Here is a 25,823-nt window from a genome sequence, read left to right on the forward strand (position 1 = left end):
GCAGTTTCTTCCTATTTCCTGCTGTCCCTAACCCCTGACACCCCACAGTCTGCATTCTGTCTCTAAGGTTTAATCTACTCTAGATATTTTTATATAAGTAGAATCCTACAATATGGGATCTCTGTGTTTGGTCTCTTTCATTTAACATCATATTTGTGAAATTCATCCATGTGGTTAGCCTGTAACAGTACTTCATTCATTTTTATGGATGAATAATAATCCATTGTAATTATACACCAGAATTTGTTTATTCATCCATTGATGGACATTTGGTCTCTTTATTGGCCCAGGTGACTAGTGCTGCATTGAATATGCATGTACATGTACTTGTTGGAATACCTGTTTTCAATTCTTTGGGTATATACCCAGGAGTAGAATTGCACAGCCATATGATAGTTCTATGTTTAACTTTTTATGGAACCACCAAATTGTTTTAGATGGTGGTTGTACTATTTTCCATTCACTTGGGGAACTCTAAAAATATACAGATCTAATAATTTTATTGTATTTTACAAACATTTGTGTATAGTTACTTGAAATTTTTTAAAAAATTTTATTTTATAATTTACTTAGCATATAGTGTAACAATGATTTCAGGAGTAGATTCCTTAATGCCCCTTACCCATTTAGCCCATCCCTCACACACACAACCCCCAGCAACCCTCTGTTTGTTCTCTATATTTAAGAGACTCTTATGTTTTGTCCCCCTCCCTGTTTTTATATTATTTTTGCCTCCCTTCCCTTATGTTCATCTGTTTTGTATCTTAAATTACGAGTGAAGTCATATGATACTTGTCTTTCTCTGACTGATTTCACTTAGCATAATACCCCCTAGTTCTATCCATGTAGTTGCAAATGGCAAGATTTCATTCTTTTTGATTGCCAAGTAATACTCCATTGTCTATATATACCACATCTTCTTTATCCATTCATCTATCAATGAACATTTGGGGTCTTTCCATACTGTGGCTATTGTGGTGTATGGCCCCTTCAAAACAGCACACCTGTATCCCTTGGATAAATTCCTAGTAGTGCAATTGCTGGGTCATAAGGAAGTTCTGTTTTTAATTTTTTGAGGAATCTCCATACTATTTGCCAGAGTGGCTGCACCAGTTTGCATTCCCACCAGTGGTGCAAAAGAGATCCTCTTTCTCCACATCGTCATCAACATCTGTTGTTGCCTGAGTTGTTAATGTTTGCCATCCTGACAGGTATGAAGTGGTATCTCATTGTGGTTTTGATTTGTATTTCCCTGATGATGAGTGATGTTGAGCATCTTTTCATGTGTCATTAGCCATCTGGGATGTCTTCTTTGGAGAAGTGTCTGTTCATGTCTTTTGCCCATTTCTTCATTGGATTATTTGGTTTTTGGGTATTGAGTTTGATAAGTTCTTTATAGATTTTGGATATTAACCCTTTCTCTGATATGTCGTTTTCAAATATCTTCTCCCATTCTGTCAGTTGCCTTTTAGATTTGTTGATTGTTTCCTTTGCTGTGCAGAAGCTTTTCATTTTGATGAAGTCCCAATAGTTCATTTTTGCTTTTGTTTCCCTTGCCTCTGGAGACGTGTTAAGTAAGAAGTTGCTGTGGCCGAGGTCAAAGAGGTTTTTGCCTGCTTTCTCCTCTAGGATTTTTATGGCTTCCTGTCTTTCATTTAGGTCTTTCATCCATTTTGAGTTTATTTTTGTGTATGGTGTGAGAAAGTGGTCCAAGTTCATTCTTTTGCCTTTTGCTGTCCACCATGCCGGTGTCTCCAGCACAATTTGCTGAAGAGACTGTCTTTATTTCATTGGATATTCTTTCCTGCTTTGTCAGAGATTAATTGGCCATATGTTTGTGGGTCCATTTCTGGGTTCTCTATTCTGTTCCATTGATCTGAGTGTCTGCTTTTGTGCCAGTACCATACTGTCTTGATGATTACAGCTTTGTAATACAGCTTGAAGTTTGGGATTGTGATGCCTGTATCTTGGGTTTTCTTTTTCAAGATTGCTTTGGCTACATGGGGTCTTTTCTGCTTCCATGCAAATTTTAGAATTGTTTGTTCTGACTCTGTGAAGAATGCTGGTGTTATTTTGATAGGGATTGCTAGAAAATTAAAAAAAAAAACAGATTGTCATTAAAGAGTTTGAGAAGCATGGCATAGATCATTCTTTTTCATTGCCATATAATATTGCACTCAATAAATATTTCACTATTCATTCTCTCTTTGGTGAACTTCTGAAGTATTTTCAACTTTTGGCTTTTATGAACAACTTTGCTGTGAATGTCTTACATAGATCTTCTGGTGCAGTTGGCATCAATTTCTAGTATGTGTGTATATATATGTATATATACACATACACACATATATACATGCATATATACATACATACATACCTAGGAATAAAGTCTAATATTAGCATCTTCAACTTAGGTAATGACATACTACTTTACAAACTGCTGTACTGCTTTTATCTCCCGCCATTGCTGCAGAATTGCTACTAAGGTTTGACTCATACTCTAAAGTGCACTGCTGTTGTTTCTCAGGGTTCTGGGCATTTTGGAGAGACATCTTAATGAAAGTTCCACTTACTCTAATAAACTTAAGTCTCTGAGTATACAGCGTTCACTGGGATGTTCCCTACATTTTGATGGAAGGGAAAAAGTAAAGAAAGAGGCATAGATTTTGAATTTTAATGTGATCCCAGTTTTGTTGTTTTAGGCAAGTTACTTAAATTTTATGAGCCTAGTGTGTAAAACAGAGAGACTATATTTCTCTCATGTAGTTGTTGTTAGTACAAAGTGAGTCAAGGTGTTTAAAAAGTACTTCGCACAGTACCCAATTCATAGCAGACACCATCAAGGTATATGTTAAACAAGTATTTATTGAAGGTATATTTTATGTCAGACTCCCTCTGGGGATGGAGAAATAAACAATATCCTTATACATTATATATATAATACTGAAAACTTGGAAACAATTTAAATGTCCACTGTTAAGATTCATAATTTTGTTACAACCTTTAAACATCATGTTCTCAGGTGCTTGGGTGGCTCAGTTGGTTGAGCCTCCGACTTTGACTTCAGCCCAGGTCATGATCTCGCCACTAGTGGGTGGAGCCTTGCATCAGGCTCTGTGCTGACAGCACAGAGCCTGGAGCCTGGAACCTGCTTCAGATTCTGTCTCCCTCTCTCTTTCTGCCCCTGCCCTGCTCCTGCTCTTGCTCTCTTTTTCTCAAAGATAAACTAACATTAAAAAAATTTTTTTTAAACATTATGTTCTCAAACATGGGAAAATGTTTGTGGCTATATGAGAAAAAGATTCCAAGAGGATCATACTTGTCTTTTTCATATCATTTATACATTGCACGTCCTTTGAAAAACTCTGAAAGGATTTAAGTGGATATACACTAAGTGCTTGTTACAGTTAATAATTAGTGGTGAAATTGTGGGGTTTTTTAAAATGTTTATTTAGAGAGTGCATGCACGCATGAGCTGGGGAAGGGCAGAAAAAGGAGAGAATCCTAGGCAGGCCCCGCACTATCAGCACAGAGCCCAGCTCGGGGCTTGATTCCATGAACCATGAGATCATGACCTGAGCCAAAATCAAGAGTTAGACACTTAACTGAGCCACCCTGGTACACCTAAAATTGTGTTTTATTTTATTTTATTTTTATTAAATTTTTAAAAAACTTACTTATTTTGAGAGAGACAGAGGCAGCATGAGTGGGGGAGGGGCAGAGAGAGAAGGAGAGAGAGTATCCCAAGCAGGTTTCACGCTCCCAGCAGAGACCCCCAACCCTGGGCTTGAACTCCTGAAACTGTGAGATTATGACCTAAACTGAAACCAAGAGTCAGATGCTTAACTGACTGAGCCATTCAGGTGCCCCTAAAATTGTGTTTTAATACTTTCCTTCCTTATGTATTTTCTGTACTTTCCAGATTTTCTACAGTTGACGTATATTACTTTTATAATCAGAAAAAAAAAGTTATTATCACGGCACTTGGGTGGCTCAGTTGTTTTAGTGTCTGACTCTTGATTTCGGCTCAGGTCATGATCTCATGGTTTGTGGGGTTGAGCCTCAGGTTGGGCACTGCTCTGACAGCATGAAACCTGCTTGGGTTCTCTCTCTCCCTCTCTCTCTCTGCCCCTTCCCTACGTGCAGATACATGCATGCATTCTCTCTCTAGAATTAAAAAAAGAAAAAAAGGTGTTAGCTAAATGAATAGCATATAGCTTTTAAAGGAATGTTGTGTATAAACCTAACTAAAAAAGGATATAAAGTTCATAAAAATATAGTTCATTCAGGGACTTAATTTTTTTTAATGTTTATTTTTGAGAGAGAAAGAGACAAGAGTGTGATCAGGGGATGGGCAGAGAGAGACAAACACAGAATTGGAAGCAGGCTGCAGGCTCTGAGCTGTCAGTACAGAGCCCGATGTAGGGCTCAAACTCAGGAGCCATAAGATCATGACGTGAGCCGAAGTCGGACACTTAACTGACTGAACCATCCAGGTGCCCCTAATTTGTTACTAGTTTATGTAATCATATTGTCTACAGCCATATTTACCAGAATTGGATAGAGAGCTGGGTAACATTGAGATTTTTCCATAATGACTATTGTCTGAAAGAATTTTAGGTTAATAGTTACAAGTATGCCTTTCTTTGAAACTCTTTTGCCATTTTAAAGGCCAGGTAGCTCAGCTGTTCAGTTTTATTCTGGTTTTGTTATATATCTAGGAAGTTCTCATTTGGGAAAATATATAAGCATTTTTTTAAACAAATATCCATCCTTTCTAGATTAATTTAGTTGTTTTTCCCCAATTTTGATTTAGTTAGTTTGTTTTAAGTAATCTCTTCCCTCCTGGCATCTGGGTGACTCAATCAGTTGACCATCTGACTTCAGCTTGGGTCATGATCTCATGGTTTGTGAGTTTGAGTGTAGCATTTGGCTCTGCACTGTCAGTGGGATTCTCTCTCTCTGCCCCTCCCCCATTCTCTCTTTTCTCAAAATAAACAAACTTAAAAAAAAAGTAAGCTCTATGCCCAGCATGAGGCTTAAACTCATGAGCCTGAGATCAGAAATCATATGCACTACCCACTGAGCTAGCCAGGCACCTGTATGTAGTCTTTATTTTTTTTTTTTATATATTTTAAAATCTTTTATTTATTTTCTAGAGAGAGATTGTGGGCAGGGGAGGAACAGAGAGAGAGAGAGAGAGAGAGAGAGAGAGAGAGAGAGAGAGAGAGAGAGAGAGAGAGAGAGAGAGAGAGAGAGAGAGAGAGAATGTGAAGCAGGCTCCAAGCTCTGAGCTGTCAGCACAGAGCCCGACACAGGGCTCAAACCCAAGAACCATGAGATCATGACCTGAACTGAAGTTGGAAGCTTAACCAAGCCACCCAGGCACCCCTTTGTGTCGATTTTTTCTATTAACTTTTTTCTTTCACTTTTAAAATATCCTATTAATGGAATTAAGTGGAGATTGGACCAAAAAAATGAGCTTTTTTACTCTTATTGGTACATGCATGAAAAAATAATAATCTCAGAAAAATCATTTTGTCTTCCAAGACTGCTTGATTGTTAGATTTACTAGGTACCGATTTTTGTCTGACCAGGAATTGCTCTTAATTCTGAGGAGAAACTGGAAGCACAATGGGAGATGACAGTGAGTGGGTGAAACTGCCGGTTGATCAGAAATGTGAACACAAGGTAAGACTTTTCTGGAGCTCAGATTTTAGTGTCGGGCTTGTTTTCTGAGCACTCCCACGTTATATATAGTAGATAGTATACAGCTGCCTAATGATTACACAACACAACTGAGAAACAACATGCTTTGGAGATGAGGCAGTTTCAGCAGGGTGATTTTTCATTTTTCAATCGTTACATCTTTAATTACAAATTGCATATTACACAGAAGTAAAAACTAACACTTGGATACAGAGTGAGATAGATTTATAGTGGTCTCTTGGGAATTCTGGATGGCCTTGGAAGAATATTTCAAATATTAAACACTTATAAGAAAAAGTTTATTAGCTAATTCTCTTTGAAAACTCTGAATTTCTTAAACTCCTTTTTTGTTTCTAATCATAGGGTCCTGTGTTCAGATTACTTGGTATAGGGCAGTCATTCCCTCCCACTCCTCCAATTAATAGTAGATAATAATCTCATTAAATTGTGTTTTGTTTCAAAATACTTTTCTTTTAGCTCTGGAAAGCAAGGTTAAGTGGATATGAAGAAGCCCTGAAGATCTTCCAGAAAATAAAAGATGAAAAGAGCCCAGAATGGTCCAAATTTTTAGGACTGATCAAAAAATTTGTGACTGATTCCAATGCAGTGGTTCAGCTGAAAGGGTTAGAAGCTGCACTTGTGTATGTTGAAAATGCTCATGTAGCAGGAAAGTAAGTAGTTTTTTTCCAACTCTTCTGGTAAAATCCTTGTCTGGTACTACATGGTTAAGCTATGTATATTTATGGATCCTTGTCCTTAGTTATTAGCACTTTTGGAAGATAATCATTTTCTTCAAAGCTCCTTGGTACTTGTTTTTCATTCAGGTTTTATCTGCTCTCAGAAATCTAAATAGTACATGAGATCTCTAAAGAGGAGCAAATTAGAAATGAAATCTGTAGTTTTTTATCTTAAAGTTTGATGAGCAAGTAAATTTCCTTTTGAGCCTTTTGTAATGGGAATTACTTTAAACTAGAGAGAAAATCTCAAGTAACTTGTAGAAGAAACTGGAGGGTGTTAGGAAAGGAATTACCAGAATTTCACTGAAAACATTTGGGCATTACAAAAACTCTTTCTACAAGGCTTCCTAGCTAGGTGATCTTAGAAACACTTCTCTGTGTGGTCATTAGGCATTTTTCGCTTTTTGGAGAGGTGGTACTAACTAAACAACTTCCATGGCTCCTGGCCAGTTTGACTTGAGTTGTAGGTGACAGAGGTTTTTGATCACCCACTCTCCCATACCTCATAGACCTGGTTTTCTAATGCTATCTTAGTGTCATTGACAGGAGCCCTCTGTACAAGAAAAAGGAAGGGGGAATCCCTCTACTTAATTGCGTAAGAAACATATACTTGACTTACTTCAAAGATTATACAATAAAAACCATCATTCATCTGACAGTTTTGTTACCAGCATCACCGAGTTTCCCTTACCATTAATGGGACCATTGCTTTTTTTATTTATCCTTTTATATCAGAAACTTTTTTGACAAATACATGCAGTTGTAATCCACTTTATTCCTCTGATTTCCAATGGTCCAGGTTTCATTTAATTTAGAAGAGACTCACAGCATTAAAGTTACTATAAAGTCTTGCCAAGGAGTTAAGAGCAGCTTTTTGTTTAAAGGTACATATCCATTCCCTTTGTGAAGAAGTTCTTTAGAAATGTTTAAAATGACCTTATAAAAATTTTTCAAAAAGGAAGAACTCTGTAATCCTGTCTTTGTGAAATATATCTGTATGTATATTATCTATCTTCTATGCATATAGAGAGATAGATCTGAATGGATGGATACCAAATAGTTGAAAGTAAGTTGTCTCTGGGTAATGGGATTTCAAGGGATTTTTGCTTTCTTGTTCGACTTTCCTATGTGTATACACAGAAACTATGGTTCTGTGTCATCGCCTGGTTTGATACATCTTAAACTTTTATGATTTGCATTAAGTTTATCTTTCATGTTCTTAAACATAAATTTAAAAATTAGAAACTTATTTACTTCATTTCTAAGCATTTAGGAAAGTATTTGTCATCCCCCCTCCCCTCCAACTCCATGACCGTTTCCAGCTTTTTTTACTGAAGTGTTTTTGTGTGTGTGTGATGGTGGTGGTGTTTTGTATTCTGTATTACAGAACCACAGGAGAAGTTGTGTCAGGTGTTGTAAGTAAAGTTTTCAACCAGCCCAAAGCCAGAGCCAAGGAGCTAGGCATTGAGATTTGTCTGATGTACATAGAAATTGAGAAAGGAGAGGCTGTGCAAGAAGAGCTCCTGAAAGGCCTGGACAACAAGAACCCCAAGATTGTAGTGGCCTGCATAGAGACACTGAGGAAAGCCTTAAGGTAAGACATTTTGCTTTGGTTCTATTAACTAGAATATCTCAACTGAGTTTGAGTTCCTGGCTTAAACAGAAATGAAAACTGCTGGACTTGACTTGGCATGCCACACAGCCAGGAAAATTGACCTGGGAAAATTAAAGTCATTCCTCAAGTGTGGTGCTTTCTATTCAGTAATTTTAGCTTTCAAGTGATATTGCATGGTTATTTTATCTAAGTCCCCTTCTTTTTTTTTTTTTAATATTTTATTTATTTTTGAGAGAGAGATGGAGACAGCATGAGCAGGGGAGGGTCAGAGAGAGAGGGAGACACAGAATCTGAAGCAGGCTCCAGGTTCTTAACTAGCTGTCAGCACAGAGCCTGATGCGGGGCTCGAACTCACAAACTGTGAGATCATGACCTGAGCCAAAGTCGGACGCTTAACCTACTGAGCCACCCAGGCGGCCCTATCTAAGTCCCCTTCTAATGAAGATGAGCAAGGGATGTTTCTGACCTGCTTTCCAATTACGAATTGGCCTTTTCGAGGAAAAACTCCTCAGAATGTTTAAGCAGCTCTTCTTTTATTATCCTTAAGCATGTATTTATGTACTTTGGAATATTGACTAAAGACAGTTTATTAGCTAAAGCAAACCTTTGTTCAGATGCCTTTTTAGTAAAACAGAAGTAAATTCTATATGCCTTTAAACAGAAGCACACCAATAACAAATAGAAAATAACTTTTACCCTTATATAATAAGTTATTTTCAAACACTAGAATCTCTTGTTGTTTGATAGTGAAGTTTTTCATGAATGAGATCTCTTTCAGGAACAAATAGCTATACTTTGCTATGGAAATCTGAACACTGGTTTGTTCTGATTTGGCAGTCCTTCTAACCTGACATCCTGTCCCCAATACTGTCTACATGAGAAACTTTAGAAAGTTCAGTACTAGTGAAATCCTGAATGTGTGACCTATAGGAGTAAAGTAAAGATCATCCCAACTTAGCTCACTTGTGATTTAGTGTATGACCTACTTCTTGGAGGAAGTGCTTCTTTTGGTGTTTATCTTACATGGAAATATCAAAATTCTTAAATTTTGTTAAATGATCCTCAGTTTGTAAGTCTTAAACTTTTATGTTGTCTTTCACTTTGTTCCTAATGTTCTTTTATAAAATTAGACTCTCACTTAGATTTTTGTGTGATAAATTTTTCCTCATTTCAAGGCTAGTATATTAGGTATGTTTTTATGAGTAGTAGATAGTGTGTTCATTTTTATCATTTTAGAAATTTAGTGAATTGACTTGGTTATCAAAACTGTGTTTATCTCAGTAAATATGTTCTGGTCCTTAGTAATGGATCTCTTAATAAAAATATATATATGCTATAATTACCTTTTTTTTTTGAGACACAGAGCATGAGTGGGGGGGGTAGCAGAGAGAGAGGGAGACACAGAATTGAAGCAGGCTCCATTCCCTGAGCTGTCACCACAGAGCCCAACGTGGGGCTCGAACCCACGACTGTGAGATCATGATCTGAGCCAAAGNTATTTTACTTTTAAGCTGACTGGGAGACTAAGTATAGAAAAAGAGCAAGTTAGGTATATCTTCTTTTGTCTTCCTTACAGATGTAATTCAGTTCCATCCCTGTGTAGTTCTTTATTTGTCCTAATGCTTCTCAGAATCTATAGTAGAATTAAATAGTTCTCTGGGACCTTCAATGGGCCAAATTCTTCAATCCTAGGTTCCAGTTTCCCCATACTACCTGTGTTAGTGATAGCTTCAGGAAATCAAAAATGTTCTGTGACCCCTAAAGTAGGCTTCTAGAACCCTAGGTGATTTTCTGTAGTAATATATTTAGTATCAAGATTAGGGTTTGTTTTGTTAAGGTATCTGTTTTCCATGTAGAGCTGTTCCATGGGTTTTTCTTATGTCTTTCAGTAGGCCAGGAGAGTAAAACAAACAAACAAATTATGATTAAACCATAGCAATGTAAAGGAAGACTCAGAGCTCCCAAATGTTAGGTTCTTCAGGCATGGTGATGATTATTTCATAACTCTAAGTTCTTATTTTTCCTTTGAGCCAAGTTAAAATGTTCTTTTCTATTAAAATAAAGGGGATTTTAAAGGAAATCTTAAAGATCATCTAGTTTATTTTCATGTTATATCTATTTAAACTATTTACATAACCATGCTGTGGTTGATATACCAGGTTATTTACATAACCTCTTTATCATTTGTGAAGTAGAGTATTTTTCCATCTTCTCTAACCAGTTGGAGTATGTCCATAGCTATACTGAAAATTTTTGTTGCATTTGTGTATAGAAGATAAAATAAATAATAGATAAATAAATTCACCCTTGAACAATACAGGGGCTAGGGGTGCTGACCCCATGCAGTCAGAAATCTGTGTATAACTTTTGACTCCTCCAAAACTTAACTACTAATAACTTACTGTTGACTGGAAGCTTTACCAATAACATAGTCAGTTAACATATATTTTGCATGTTATCTGTATTATATACTGTATTCTTAAAGTAAGCTAGAGAAAAGAAGATGTTACTAAGAAAATCATAAGGAAGAGAAAATACATTTACAATATTATACTGTAAAAATTCCATGTATGAGTGGAGCCACACAATTCAAACCTGTGTTCAAGGTTCAACTGTGTATGAGTTCTACTACAGAATGTCAGTGTTCTTTCATAACTAAATCCCTCTTGCTCTAGAATTTGCTATGCAGAAATGTTAGCAGTGACTCAGAAAGCTAAATTTGGCCAGTTAGGAACTTAAAAATATAAAATGTGACAGATATATAAGGTTAAATGTGCTACCTTTTAAAGTCAGAATGCAACTGTTTTCCTCATGAAAAACTGAAACAGAGATTTAGGTTGCTGGAGTTACAGGGTGATAGTTTCAAAGTTAGGAATAAAATACGCTGCCAGGGTTAGTGAGTTGTCAATTTTGAGTGAACCACCTTAATCGTAAGAACTATTAAAAATTTTTTGACAGTAGATTTCACTCATAAATATGTATATAATGGTTACATTTTTAAGCTTTTATATGTATATATATATATTTTTAATTTTTTTAATGTTTTATTTATGTCTGATTGAGAGAGAGAGACAGCACGAACAGGGGAGGGTCAGAGAGACAGAGGGAGACACAGAATCCGAAACAGGCTCCAGGCTCTGAGCTAACTGTCCGCACAGAGCCCGACGTAGAGCTCAAACCCACCAACCGTGAGATCATGACCTGAGCTGAAGTCGAAGGCTTAACCGACTGAGCCACCCAGGCACCCCTATATTTAAGATAATACATGTTTGGTCCTTTATAAATTTGAACTGTCCCTAGTATGGTTACATAAAAGGTTAGTTTAAAATTTTTATATCATTCTGGACCAGAGACATTACATAATATCTTGGAAGAGTGACATCTAAACATAGAAATGGCAAGGGAAATAAAAGCAAAGATGAACTATTGGGACCTCATCAAGATAAAATGTATATACACAGCAAGGGAAACAATCAACAAAACTAAAAGGCAACCGATGGAATAGGAGAAGATATTTGCAAATAACATATCAGACAAAGGGTTAGTATCCAAAATCTATAAAGAACTTATCAAATTCAACACCCAAAAGCAATCCAGTGAAGAAATGGGCAAAAGACATGAACAGACACTTTTCCAAAGAAGATGTCCAAATGGCTATTGACACATGAAAAGATGCTCAGCGTCACTCATCATCAGGGAAATACAAATCAAAACCTTAATGACATACCACCTGATACCTGTAAGAATGGCTAAAATTAACAACTCAGGCAATAACAGATATTGGCGTGGATATGGCGAAAGGGGAACCTTTTTGCACTGCTGGTAGGAATGCAGACTGGTGCAGCCATTCTGGTAAACAGTATGGAAGTTCCTCAAAAAATTAAAAATAGAACTACTCTACAACCAGCAATTGCACTACTAGGTATTTATCCAGAGATTACAAAACTGCTGATTTGAAGGGGCACATGCACCCTAGTGTTTATAGCAGCACTATCAACAATAGCCAAAGGCTGAGAAGAGCCCAAATGTCCATGAACTGATGAATCGATAAAGAAGATGTGGTGTGTACACACATGCGCACACACACACATATACATTGGAATATTACTTGGAGATCAAAAAGAATGAAATCATACAATTTGCAACAACATGGGTAGAACTAGAATGTATTATGCTAAGTGAAATTAGAGAAAGATAAATATCATATGATTTCACTTATATGTAGAATTTAAGAAATAAAACATATGAACATAGGGGAGGGGAAGGAAAAATAAGATAGGAGGCAGACTATAAGAGACCCTTAAATACAGAGAATAAACTGAAGGTTGCTGGCAGGGGTTGGTTGGGACCATGGGCTAAATGGGTGATGGACGTTAAAGAGGGCACTTGTTGGGATGAGCACTGGGTATTATATGTAAGTGATGAGTCACTAAATTCTACTCCTAAAACATTATACTATATGTTAACTAACTTGGATTCAAATTTAAAAAACAAAGAACAAATGGGGGCCCCTGGGTGGCTCAGTCAGTTGAGCATCTGTCTTTGGCTCAGGTCAGGATCTTACGATTCGTGGGTTCAAGCCCCACATTGGGCTCTGTGCTGACAGCTTGGAGCCTGGAGCGGGCTTCAGATTCTTTGTCTCCTCTCTCCGCCCTCCCCTCTTCTCTCTCTCTCTCAAAAATAAATATTTTTTAAAAATTAAAAACATGGTTATGAGTTCCTTTTTTTCTTTTTTTTTTCTGGCTGCTTTAAAATATCTCAACCTCTGTAACTCTATTAATATATAATAAGTACAAAACTGTGTTTGAGCAATGTGTGGGTGGTTCAGCCAATCATCTGACTCTTAATTTTGGCTCGGGTCATGATCTCCCAATTTTGAGTTCAATCCCTGCACTGGGCTCTGTGCTAGCAGTGCATAGCCTGCTTAAGATTCTCTCTCCCTTTCTGTCCCTCCCTTGCTTTCACTCTCTCTCGAAGTGAATAAATAAGTATTTTTTAAAAAGTATAAACAGCTTTTATGATTTTAATTATAATGCCAAAGAAATGAGAAAAATATGAAATATCTATAAAAAGAAACACTACCCAAGTAGATAGCATGCTGACAAGTTTCTTTTACAATTTTTCATGTCTAGTGAATTTGGTTCCAAAATCATCTTGCTTAAGCCAATTATCAAAGTGTTGCCAAAACTCTTTGAGTCTCGAGAAAAGGCTGTTCGAGATGAAGCAAAACTAATTGCTGTGGAGATTTACAGATGGATTCGGGATGCTCTGAGACCCCCATTACAAAATATAAACTCTGTCCAGGTGAGGTACAAAAAAAGTTTTTTGGTTGTCTTTGCATAAGGTTAATATGAAGATATTTCATTCCTGTTGTTAATATTCTGTCCTTACAAATAGTTATTTTTTCATTCTTAATTTTGAAATCATTTGATTTCTTTTTCCTCAGAGTAGCTGTTTCTGATGTTATTTTGTCCTCTCAGCTTAAATACCTTGTATTCAGTGATTCCAGTATGTCAGTGTTGACTCTATGGCAGTTTAAAACATCCCTTTATCATGCTATTGGATAGCAGGACTTCTATTTATTTGGACAAAATGCATTTTATCTTTTTTATTACAATTAGTTTTAGAGACTTGATCTAATACAAATATATCTGAATTCATGAACTAATGAGTGTCCTAAAAAGTAGATTTTAATCTTTTTTCTAAGTGCTTAGTCCTACATCTTAGGTAGTAAATATGTCAGTTTGACTTATGTCAAACATATTTGATATATACCAAATGTATATACTTTAAATGTATCATTTCCTGTTTGCCTTGCTAGAACCACATAAATAAGAAACTGGGTTCTGATATTAGTAAATATAAATGTTAATTATGTTTTGTAATGGTGAGAATGTAGGCATATTTTAAAAATATTTTATGATATTTATAGTTGAAAGAACTAGAAGAAGAATGGGTCAAATTGCCAACAGGTGCTCCTAAACCAAGTCGATTTCTGCGTTCCCAGCAAGAACTAGAAGCTAAATTGGAACAGCAACAGTCTGCTGGTGGTGATGCTGAGGGAGGTAAGCCAGGTTTAAACACCAGTTTCTGTGAAAATTAGTAAGAACAGGGGCGCCCGGGTGGCTTAGTCGGTTAAGCGTCCGACTTTCGCTTAGGTCATGATCTCGCGGTTCGTGGGTTCGAGCCCCGCGTCGGGCTCTGTGCTGACTGCCGGCTCAGAGCCTGGAGCCTGTTTCAGTCTGTGACTCCCTCTCTCTCTGACCCTCCCCTGCTCACGCTGTCTCTCTCTCTCTCCTAGAAATAAATAAAAAAAAAAAACATTAAAAAAAGAAAATTAGTAAGAACAGGCCCTACCACAAGAACATAGGCACGTCTTGTAAAACTGCCATTTAATACAATTGAAGTTGTTTTTTTTTTAATGTTTTATTTATTTCTGTGAGAGAGAGAGTCAGAGAGAGAGGGAGATACAGAATCCGAAGCAGGCTCCAGGCTCTGAGCTAGCTGTCAGCACAGAGCCTGACGCGGGGCTTGAACCCACGAACCGTGAGATCATGACCTGAGCTGAAGTCGGACGCTTAACCGACTGAGCCACCCAGGCACTCCCAATTGAAGTGTTTATAGCATTAATAACAGAGTCCTTCTACATAGAGATTTCATCAGGGTGTGAATGAAGTGATCACTATTTGATAAGTAAAAACATTCCATCCATTTTTAAGATTTGTTTTTCTTCTGGAAGGTGGTGATGATGGTGATGAGGTACCACAGATAGATGCTTATGAGCTATTGGAGGCAGTAGAAATTCTTTCCAAACTTCCCAAAGACTTTTATGACAAAATTGTAAGTAATGGTAACCTTCTTTCATTTATTTCATGTTAAACAGTTACTTGATTATAATTAGAGTGTTCTGCGGAGCCCTTGCCTAGTATACCCCCTTCCATGTATACCTTAGTAAAATGAATCAGTTGCTTCTTTGTTCCCCTTGTTCCCCTACTACTTTGTATATATACCTATTTGTAACACCTTCTTTTACTTGTCTTGCCAAAAACCTGAACATTATTCTTGACTTCTCATTTTCCTCGTTGTCTTTCTGGTTTTAACCTTTAAAGATCTCTCAGATTCATCTCCTTTTCTCCATCCCCCAGTAATTTACCCCAGAGTTCCTTGGCCGTGGCACTGTTGACATTTTTTACCAGATAATTCTTGGTTTTGGGGTTCTGTCCTGTGTATTGTACAGTGTTTGGCAGCATCTGTGGCATTTACCTGATATCAGTAATAACCATTCCTCGAGTCAGACAATCAGAATGTCTCCAGACTTTACCAAATGTATCCAAAGAGACACAATTCCACCCAACTGAGAAACAGTCTTATCCCAACCACCACCACCACGTCTTGCCCCACGTGCCGCACTAGTCTTATAAGACTACTTGTGTCTGCTCTTGCCTCCTTCCCATTGTATTTTCCAGTGTAATCAAAGCTGTCATTTTTAAAAATAAAAGGCTTCCCATATCATTACCTCACTAAAATCCTTGGAATGGTTCCATGAGTTTAATGATGTCTCAAATCATCCTGTGGCCACTGAGGCAAACTATGGCACGTTTGAGAGCCCTGCTTATCTTCCAACCACTTCTCTCATTCCTGTCACTTGTACATCATACTAAACTTCTCTCGGTGTCAGATGTGCCACACTTTCCCCCCCAAACTCTGGACCTTAATATATGCTGTTCTTTCTGCCTATGGCATTCTCTCTGATTCACCCCATAATACTTCTTGATCCTCTAGATCTCACCATAAGAATCTCTTTTTAGGAGAGATCCCACCCGTTAGCCTAAAGTAGGTTAAATCCTCTTACTGTAACACCAAAGCAGCTTGTACTTCTCTTTATAATGGTCATGACCTAGTATTTATTTATTGAAGACCTTCTTAGTTCTGCCGTCAGCTCCTTCAGTCCCCCATTAACTTCTGATTAACAAGTATTTGGTAAATTGAATTGCACTGTATTCTTCTCCAGGGTGACAAGTTTCTCATCTTCTTTATATCCCCAGTTCTTTCAAATAGTGGGTATTCAAAATTATTGAATGATTAATTGATCTCTAGTGAAGTATTTTCTATTTTATGATTATAAAACAAAAGGATTAGCATTGTAGCACCGATGTATAAAACTAATCTCCAATATTAGAACAATTTTGGCTGTTGGTTATATGATTGATCTTTTTAATGTCAGTATGGAAATTCCTTTCACCTGTGAGATATGCTAGAATTGCTTTCTAGCAGTGTTTTCTGTTTAATACTTGATTACTAACATTTGTCTAGAAAATGAGAAGGAAAAGTTGGTGGCATCCCATTCTTTTACTTGTAGAACTTTTACGGTTATGAAATGTTACGAAAATACTTATTATGTATGGACAAAAATTTATACGTATATATGAGCAAAACATTCTGAGTGGCCACACAGTTTTGCAATTTTGTTTTTTAACCAGCTTTAGAAAATTTCTGAAAACAAAAAAGAATTATATATCTTTGAATTAGGAGCATGCAAGAAATAGATTTTTTTAAAAATACTGACTTATTTTCTATTCTACAAGTGTCTCATACTATGTCTTGCAGGAGGCAAAAAAATGGCAAGAGAGAAAAGAAGCCCTGGAGGCTGTAGAAGTACTAGTGAAAAACCCCAAACTGGAAGCAGGCGATTATGCAGATTTAGTAAAAGCATTAAAGAAGGTAAATGTGAAGAATGTCAACATTGGTACATTGGCATCTCAATAACAGACCAGGCCTTTGAATTTCTCATTATTGGTCATTGTTTTTATCACAGCTACATTGCCATTTAAGGAACACTATTGATGGTTTTCTAATTATAAGAGTATCTTTTTATTTAAAAAAATTTTTTTTTTAATATTTATTTATTTTTGAGAGACAGAGCACGAGTAGGAGAGGGGCAGAGAGAGAGGGAGACACAGAATCTGAAGCAGGCTCCAGGCTCTGAGCTGTTAGCACAGAACCCAGTGGCAGGACTTGAACCCAAGAACTGAGATCATGACATGAGCTGAAGTCAGATACTTAATCGACTGAGCCACCCAGGTGCCCCAGGCATACCCTTTTAAAGGACCGTTTAAAATGATTGTCCTACATTAGTTTGGAGGGATTGCTTTTCTTTGTTTATTATCACTTTTACTTTAAGTATGCTGTCTGATAGCATATATAGACCTCAAGAAAAAGAGGGTCTTGCTGATATAGAACCAAATATTCCAGTTTTAGAATCCTATAAGGTGAACTATGTATTATTTTTTTAATGTTTATTTATTTTTTAAAGAGAGAGAGAGGAACAGAGTACAAGCCAGGGAGGGCATGAGAGAGAGGGAGACACAGAATCTGAAGCAGACTCCAGGTTCTGAGCTGTCAGCACAGAGCCCAACGTGGGGCTCTAACTCATGAACCGTGAGATCATGACCTCAGCTGAAGTTGGATGCTTAATTGACTGAGCCACCCAGGTGCCCCTGTAGGATGAACCATTTAAATTGGCTCTATTTAATGGGACAGATACTAAATGTGAGGAATATTTTTCCGTTAGATAGCAAATGATGCCACATTGTATATCTATGTGCAAAGTAAAGGATTTGGGGAAATGTGGTCATTATAAAGCAGGCAAGTACTAAAAAAGAAATGTTTTTAGAAAACATTCCTTTGGTGTTGCTTAGGTTTAACCAAATTGAATGCTGCTGGGAGATAAATTTATATGTAGTGGCTTTCCGTAGAATCTGAAAGTATAGATCAAACACTGAGGACATAGGTGTAGAGCTTAAGAACAAATTCTGTGAATACATGTTCTTGAATATAGAAAACTTTGTTTCATTTGCTTGAAATTACAGAGGATTGGAATGGTGGGAGGCGGGTTAATCTTTAATTATATGCACATGTAAGTATAGTAATTCTCACATAAGTATAGAACTTATGTTCTATAAAGTCACCAAAACATTGAATAGCAAATACTAAGCCATTGCTCCTACAGGAACACAGGGCACAGGGGTAGGGTCCTGCAACTCTTTGATCTCAACATTTCGTCAGCCAGTCACTACGTAACTTGTTTTATTCTGTTTGAGGATGTCTCATTTAATATATATTATTGATGCATTAACAGTGGACTCAACGACCAACAGCACCATTACTCATGCTTTGAATAAAGCTTATTTAACATACATAATTTCTGCCCTAAGGAATATACAGCCTTTTTGTGCTTAGGAGCACTAGACAGCACTACACTGTACGTGAGGGCCATTTTAAACAGTGAAAGCAGCAACAAAAATCACAAAAATGAAAAATAAAAGAAAAAGAAATGTGGCACTAAACAGACCATGAGAAAGATACTGTTTACAGTATGAGAACTGAAAGAAGGCAGAGTGTTGCTTTGTTCATTCTCCGTGGGGAATGTGCACCCCAGGCAACTCAGATTTTCCACAGCTCTTTGCTTGTCTGTGAATGACCAGGAGAGTGCTTTGAGAATTGATTTTGGGGGTTATAAATAAACGTTAATGAGTAGGTGAAATTGCAAATAATGAAACCCATGAATAATGAGAATGGACTATGTTTTCTCATTCCCAGCCTCCCACACTTTTTCCAAATGGGATTTGGAGGCAGAGATACATGATTTGTCACAATCTTTTAGTTCTCCATCTTCCAGTCTTGAAGAACTCTAGACCCAGGCAAGATTAATTCGAAGGGAGTTGCCCAGAGGGAAAAGATTTCACCAACCTGGAGCTTGGGGGAAAGAGGAAGGGTAAAAAGGCACTAAGTGAAGGAAATTAGATTTTAGTGGCCTTGAAAACTTAAAAGATTCTCTATAAATTCCAGCATAATTTTTATCAGGAGTCTTATTACTTGGCTCTGAATTCTCAATGCCTCCTATGAAAGCTCTTATTTTTTCTTATATAATGGTACAAATATTAATTGATACTCCCCACATGGATTTTTTAGGATCTTAGCTTTTCAAATAAATACTGCTCAGTGATTTCCATTGGCATTATGAATATAAATGTAATCTTTTGCTATATTATTTACAGAGAGGATCATGGATTTTATATTTAGGTGGACATAGACAATAGATTTCTGTGAGAAACTTCTCCCTCTTCACATGGTGGAGTCACGGGGTGGGTGGCAGTCAAAGGCTACAAACAAGTAAAAAAAATTTTAATTTTGTGCTTAAAATATTTAAAACAATGAAAAGTTAACTTCAGTTGTATAAATTAACCTGAAACAAGGCATTAAAAAATGTTTGATGTGATTTTACTTACATGTAAACACAAACTTCATATTCGTATTATATTGACTTAAAGAGACATATCAAAAGTGTGGAAATGGTAAAATAAGAGAATGAGATTGAGTAGGCTACAGACCAGTCACTCTTCCCTCTATAAATAGTTTCTTCTCTCTATTTTTTATGATGAGTAATCCCAGTAATTTCCCTATTTTTTGCCTTTAATACAAGTATTAAAGAACTACTCATTTGAAATCCCTTATGGTATTCCCAAAACTATTTCTTAAACTGTCTTCTTTGAAGCTGTCACCTAACTTAGCATATTTTGTGGGCTTTTCCTGTTCTCACAAGTTATAGGCTCCTTCATTTATAAGATATCTTCTCCCCTGCCCCTTACTTCCACCTCCCCCCAATAGCTTCTTTGTCTTGTCAATTACCTAAGGAAGTTGGTTAATATATATATATGAATCTTTAGATTAAGACTTGGGTTTTCAAGGTGTTTTTATTATATACTCTATGGACTTGTGTTATTAGACTTTTTTTGGTTTTTCTATATTCCCCCCTCACTGTTTATATTCATCATAGTTTTTTTTTTTTAATTTTTTAAATGTTTATTTTTGAGAGAGACAGAGTGAGGGTGGGGGAGGGGTAGAGACAGGGAGACAGAATCTGAAGTAGGCTCCAGGCTCTGAGCACAGAGCCCAGTGTGGGTCTTGAATCCACAAACCACAAGATCATGACTTGAGCCTAAGTCAGATGCTTAACTGACTGAGCCACCAAGGCGCCCCCATCATAGTTTTTAAACACAATAATTAAGGTGGATTTCATCCACTTCTCTCTTTGTCAGCAGAATGTTTTTGTTTTGGTTACTGTTAACTAATGGCTTACACTACTAGTTAAAGATAAATACTAGGTGGTAACTACAGTTGACCCTTGAACAATACAGGTTTGACCTGCATGGGTCTACCTACTTACACATGGATTTTTTTCAATAAGTACAGAAGAGTAATTTAAATGTATTTTCCTTGTGATTTTTTAATAACAATTTCTTTAGCTTTATCGTAAGAATATAGACTATAATACATGTAACACACAAAATATGTGCTAATCAACGGTTTATGTTATCAGAAAGGCTTCCAGTCAGTAGTACAGCAGGCTATCAGTAATTAAGTTTGGGGGCAGTCAAAAGTTATATGTGGATTTTTGACTGCATGGGTTGCGGGGGGGAGTCAGTGCCTCTAATCCTTACATTGTTCAAGGATCAACCGTACTTAAAATCATATTGTAGGCCTAAAATCATATTAAGGGAAAAGTGGCAGCACTTTTAATTATAGAATATTTCCCATTATTTAGGTTAAATTAACATTGTGAGCTAAAGCTTCCTTTCTGTAGTCTACAACAGAGTCACAGAGTTTTTTCAAATCTGGAATGGAGTCCCTCCCTGCATATTCTATTTGTCTTAAAAATAAACAGTTCTCTTGGGGCTCCTGGGTGGCTCAGTTGGTTAAGCGGCCGACTTTGGCTCAGGTCATGATCTCGGGATTTGTGGGTTCGAGTTCCCATCGGGCTCTGTGCTGACAGCCAGCTCAGAGCCTGGAGCCTGTTTCAGATTCTGTATGTCCCTCTCTCTCTGACCCTCCCCTGCACATGCTGTCTCTCTCTCTCTCTCTCTCTCTCTCAGAAATAAATAAAACATTAAAAAAATTAAAAAAAAAAAGAGTTCTCTACCTTCCTCACTCCCGTTTCCCAGTTTAGAACCCTTGTTTAGTCAGACTCGGATATTTGACAATTAGTGTTGATAGGCAAATAGCATGATCCATTATTCACCTGTAAGTTCATTCAATCCTTTACCATCTTGAACTATAGTAGGTTTACAAGATCCTCTTCAAAATTTTCCATTAGGACCAACCATCAGCGTCTAGGGCTCAGCTCCCACTGGGGTTACTGCTCTAATAGTGGATAAGGAGAGCTTTTCTCCTAAGAATGGGATTGATTAATGGCTGTCTCCTTTTAAGTTATATCCAAATCCCATCCCAGATTCATTGAACTAAGATTTCTTGGAATAGGGTCTGGCATGTTTTTGATGACCGGTCCTGGAACATACATTTAGATGCTAAATCTGAAGTCTAGCATCTAAGTAATACGTAAGAGTTTTTTTTTTGGTTAAAAAAATAAAAGGTAATCAGACATTTACAAATGCCGATAGTGAGTTTAATACAGAACTGAAGGGAATGGATTTACAGTAGGTAGAGATTTAATAAAATGTTTATTAAGACCCTGATCTCATTTTCTCATAAGGAAAATGAATTTGTCATTGCATGAGGTTACAGTATGAATATGCTTTGGCAAAGAAAGCAAAAGCTTTGGAGTTAAAACAGAACTAGGTTTAAATCACTTCATATCACATTTGCTAGCTCTGACCTTGAGCAAATTAATCTGTATTTAATTTTGAAATCTATAAAATTTGCTATTATTTACAGGGTTTTGGGTGAAAAATTAAATATGGATTATAAAGCACTATAAAATTATGACATCTAATTCGTTTTTAATGTTAATCTTGATTCTTCATCCTTACTCCTCAGCACCTAGGGAGTGCATGTAAGTGTCATTTAGAACTTCCTGGCATGCTGTCCGTTAGGGGTTTAATTCAGGGAATCTGAAAGGAGGCATTCTACTTCTGGAATATCAGATCTTAGAGACTAAATAAAATCCAAAGTGGAATGGAAGCATTACCTCTACTTGGGAAAAAAGTGAAGATGAAAAAAACAAGGGTCTGAGACTCTTCAGAATAAAGCAGTCTTTTGGGGCACCTGGGTGGCTCAGTTAGTTAAACGTCCAACTTTGGCTCAGGTCATGATCTCACGGTTTGTTAGTGCAAGCCCTACATTGGGCTCTCTGCTGTCTGCACAGATCCCACTTTGGATCCTGCCTCTCTCTCTCTCTGTCTCTCTCAAAAATAAACATTTAAAAAATAAATAAAATACAGTAGCTTTTTAACATCCAGCTGAATTGAGCAGTATACCACAGTAAAATCTTAGCAGGAAGGCACTCAGGCATAGTCACTATCTTGCTTAATTGACACAGGTGCAGCTACTACCTCTGAGCTTTGATAATGCTGGGTTTCTTGGGGCATAGCGAAGGAGGATGGTAGTATAAATAATCCTGGAGGAGACTCTGCTAAGAGACTGTAAACACACACTTGATGATCATTAGGTAACTAATGTTGCAGCTGCAAGGGGGTGCCTGCGTGGCTCAGTCCGTTAAGTATCCAACTTTTTATTTCAACTCCAGTCATACATGATCTCATGGTTTGTGTCAGCATCTTTCTGCTTGGGATTCTCTCTTTCCCTCACTCTCTGCCCATCCCCTGCTGGTATGAACTCTCTCTCTCTCTGAGAATAAATAGATAAACTTCTAAATAAACAAATACATAATAAACAAACAAATAAAGCCAGAAGCGCCCCCAGAGGAATGGTTGCAATAGCATTTGCAATTTAGAGTCCCCATGGACTTCTTAAAGATACCTAGAGCAGTTTCTACTGATGCTCCTAGGGTATAAACATTGGAGCTGCTGCCCTGTGGTATCTTTCCTCTGAGGTACACTGTCTTTTGGCTTTTCCTTCCCCAGAGCAAAGTCAGCAAGCCTCCAGCTTTTCTGCCAGTGTCAGAGTCCCCTCCTGCACATCTATGCAATGCTGACAGCCCAGACTACCACTGATAGAAAGTTGGGTATTTGAAATTGTGGTTTAATATGTGTTATTGCTAGAACTTTAAGATAGGAGACTAAACAGAATAAAGGGAAGCCCCCTAATTTGATCTTGTCAGGGAAGAATTTTTCCTCTTTAGTAGGAAACAAAACTGACTATGCATTAACATAGCAGGGTACAGAGTTCTTTTAAGAATAAATTTTTAGTCCCTTTCTCCAGAGTTGTGACTATTTTGTTATCTTTTTTTCCTACCTCTGTAGGTTGTTGGAAAGGACACCAACGTTATGTTGGTGGCTTTGGCAGCAAAATGTCTTACTGGTCTGGCTGTTGGGCTAAGGAAGAAATTTGGACAATATGCAGGACATGTGAGTAACACTCCTTTTTAGATACAAATCAACATTAACAAGAAAAACAGGCTAGTTTGCTTTATGATTTAAAATAGACCTTTATACTGAAATCCAACTTGACAATAAACTATGAAGGAAAAAATAAAATAGATCTTTATATATTGGGCAAAGTGAATTTTTCATTAAGTTTTATTTAAATTGAGCATAATTCCTCAAAGCATTACAATAAAGATGTCAGTTATAACTAAATTCATTAGCTTTATATAGAAGATTGGGTATGTGACCTAAATATATTAGTTAACTGAGTTGATTTGCTTATTACTTATTTACTTATTAATATCCTGTTTTGTTCTTATAAGATTATATGCAGTATAACAGGATGAAATGAAACTGGCGATAACTAGCACAGAGTAAAAATGAAAGTAGGAAAGGTGGTATAAAGCCAGAAGTGAGATGAATATATAAAATGTATTTTATAAAAGCATTTTCCTATTTGAAAAATAATAGTCTACTTATATACTTGAGACATTTTATATAGAATACACTCTTGGTAGTGTATCAGTTTAATTTATTCTAAGAAATCTGACTGAAGACATTTATTAAATATACTCTGTATAAATTTAGAAGCACTCAAGTTTGATAACAGTTTTAATAAATTAAGATGTTTTCTTTAACTGTGGCATTTGTCAGTTGGCCTCTAAATCTGGTCTGAATTACTTCGAATGGTTCAGCATCCTGAAAATTGACCATACTGAACTTTAGGGTTGAACTTGCTAGCCACTTGATGTTCATTTGATTCCCTAGATTGACTTTAGAGGCTCCTTGTAGTTTGTATTTGTGTTGTGAAGTTAATGTCTAACCTCAGTTCTGGTATTTGGAGCTTCCTTACTCATAGCATTGAAAATAATTTCAGAGAACTTAAGACTCTACCAAATAAAAATAAATCATGACTAGCTTGTTACCAGGGAAATTAAAATATGGGCCCATAAAACCCTTAGACATGTAAAACATTAATTGGAATAAAATGATAAGCAATATTTTGTAGCACTCAATAGTATTTATTATGCAATATTTCTGTGTATGTATGCTCTAGTGTGTTGATTAGCTTTTGGTCAGTTTTGTGCTACTAATTAGAATATTTTAAAAAAAGAATATACCTTTGTCTTAGTAATAACTTTTAACCTAGAAAACAACTTTTAAGATACATTTTAGTTTACTAAATCCTAATTGAATGATTACCTGGCCTGGTTTGAATTCTGATTCTGGCTTTGTGACATTTTGTTATGCAGCTTAAAGTCATAAAGCTTATAGTTTGGAGTAACCCCCCTCGCCCCCCCCAAAAAAAAACCTATATCATATATAACATTTGATATCAAGCATGTTAATGGTTCATCTTTTCATATTTTCTTTAGCTATTTATAAGCTATTATTTTGTAAAATATATATAAAAGTGTACTTGAGCTTTATAACCATTAAAACATTTTTTTTTCAAGTTTATAACTAACTCCTAATATTAAAAAGTCTTTTATATTTCTCCATGGAAACTATATTCCTTCTGGTCTCTATCACTTCTGTGAAATCTTAAAAAAATATGTTTTTGGATGCTTTGAGCTTTGCTATATCTTTTTGACCTTAAAAGACAACTTTGATTTGCCTGTTAACACAGTGCCTGGCACTCAATAGATATATTAGGTATTCAATAAATATTTAATGAATGAGTGACAGTTTATAAGATAAAAATTATAAAAATTCCAACTTTATTGATCTAAACTTAAAAATTGCTGTAATTTCAGTTACCATTTCTTTGTCTTTAGTGTTGTGAAGGGGTGGGAGACATCGCAGTCCAGTGAAGTATATCAGAATCAGGTGGGGAAGAGAAATTACATACTCTACCTGTTCCCGTATCTTAAATCCACCTAGCTGAGAATCTTTTTGTCTAATAGAGATGGTACTGATAGAAATGGTTATACGGTTGCATTAAGGTGTAGGTGCAGAAAATGTGTTGAGAAGCGCTGCTACCGTGGCACAGAATGGGAACCCTTAATTGTTCCAGCATAAGATTCTTGTGCCCTTCAAGAAAGAAAATGACTTTACTTTGTTTTGGTAGCACCAAACATTGTCTTAATAATGGCTTTATTGAGATAGAAGTTACATACTATAAAATTCACCCTGTTAAAGTGTACAGTTGAGTAGTTTTAATATATTCACAAGGTTGTGTATCACGACTGTCTAATTCCAGGATATTTTCATTGACCCCCAAAAAACCTTTATACCCATTAGCAGTCACTTCCCACTGGCAGCCACTAATCTTCTGTCTGTATAGATTTGACATTTCATGGCATCATTTAAATGGATCATACATTTATGATTGGCTTTTTTTATGATACCTTTATGATTGGCTTCTTTGATTTGGCATTTTTTTCAAGGTTCATTCATGTGGCATGTCAGTACCTAATT

At 36.5% G+C, this 25,823-nt stretch overlaps 1 protein-coding gene across 2 annotated transcripts in view; it reads left to right on the top strand.

Annotated features, from left to right (window-relative positions):
- CKAP5 (cytoskeleton associated protein 5) overlaps positions 1-25,823 on the top strand; it is a 111,357-nt gene that overhangs the window by 37,962 nt on the left and 47,572 nt on the right. For both annotated transcript variants that reach the window (XM_077767388.1, XM_077767389.1), the window contains exons 2-9: positions 5,598-5,691; positions 6,187-6,380; positions 7,834-8,040; positions 13,194-13,365; positions 13,994-14,126; positions 14,801-14,901; positions 16,669-16,782; positions 23,280-23,384. In XM_077767388.1, the coding sequence (XP_077623514.1) occupies positions 5,635-5,691; positions 6,187-6,380; positions 7,834-8,040; positions 13,194-13,365; positions 13,994-14,126; positions 14,801-14,901; positions 16,669-16,782; positions 23,280-23,384 (1,083 nt within the window). In that variant the 5' untranslated portion in view covers positions 5,598-5,634. The remainder of the gene's footprint in view (positions 1-5,597; positions 5,692-6,186; positions 6,381-7,833; positions 8,041-13,193; positions 13,366-13,993; positions 14,127-14,800; positions 14,902-16,668; positions 16,783-23,279; positions 23,385-25,823) is intronic.

This window comes from Crocuta crocuta, unplaced genomic scaffold (assembly GCF_008692635.1).
Source record: "Crocuta crocuta isolate KB4526 unplaced genomic scaffold, BGI_CrCroc_1.0 scaffold330, whole genome shotgun sequence".
In the NCBI taxonomy this organism is placed as follows: Eukaryota; Metazoa; Chordata; class Mammalia; order Carnivora; family Hyaenidae; genus Crocuta; species Crocuta crocuta.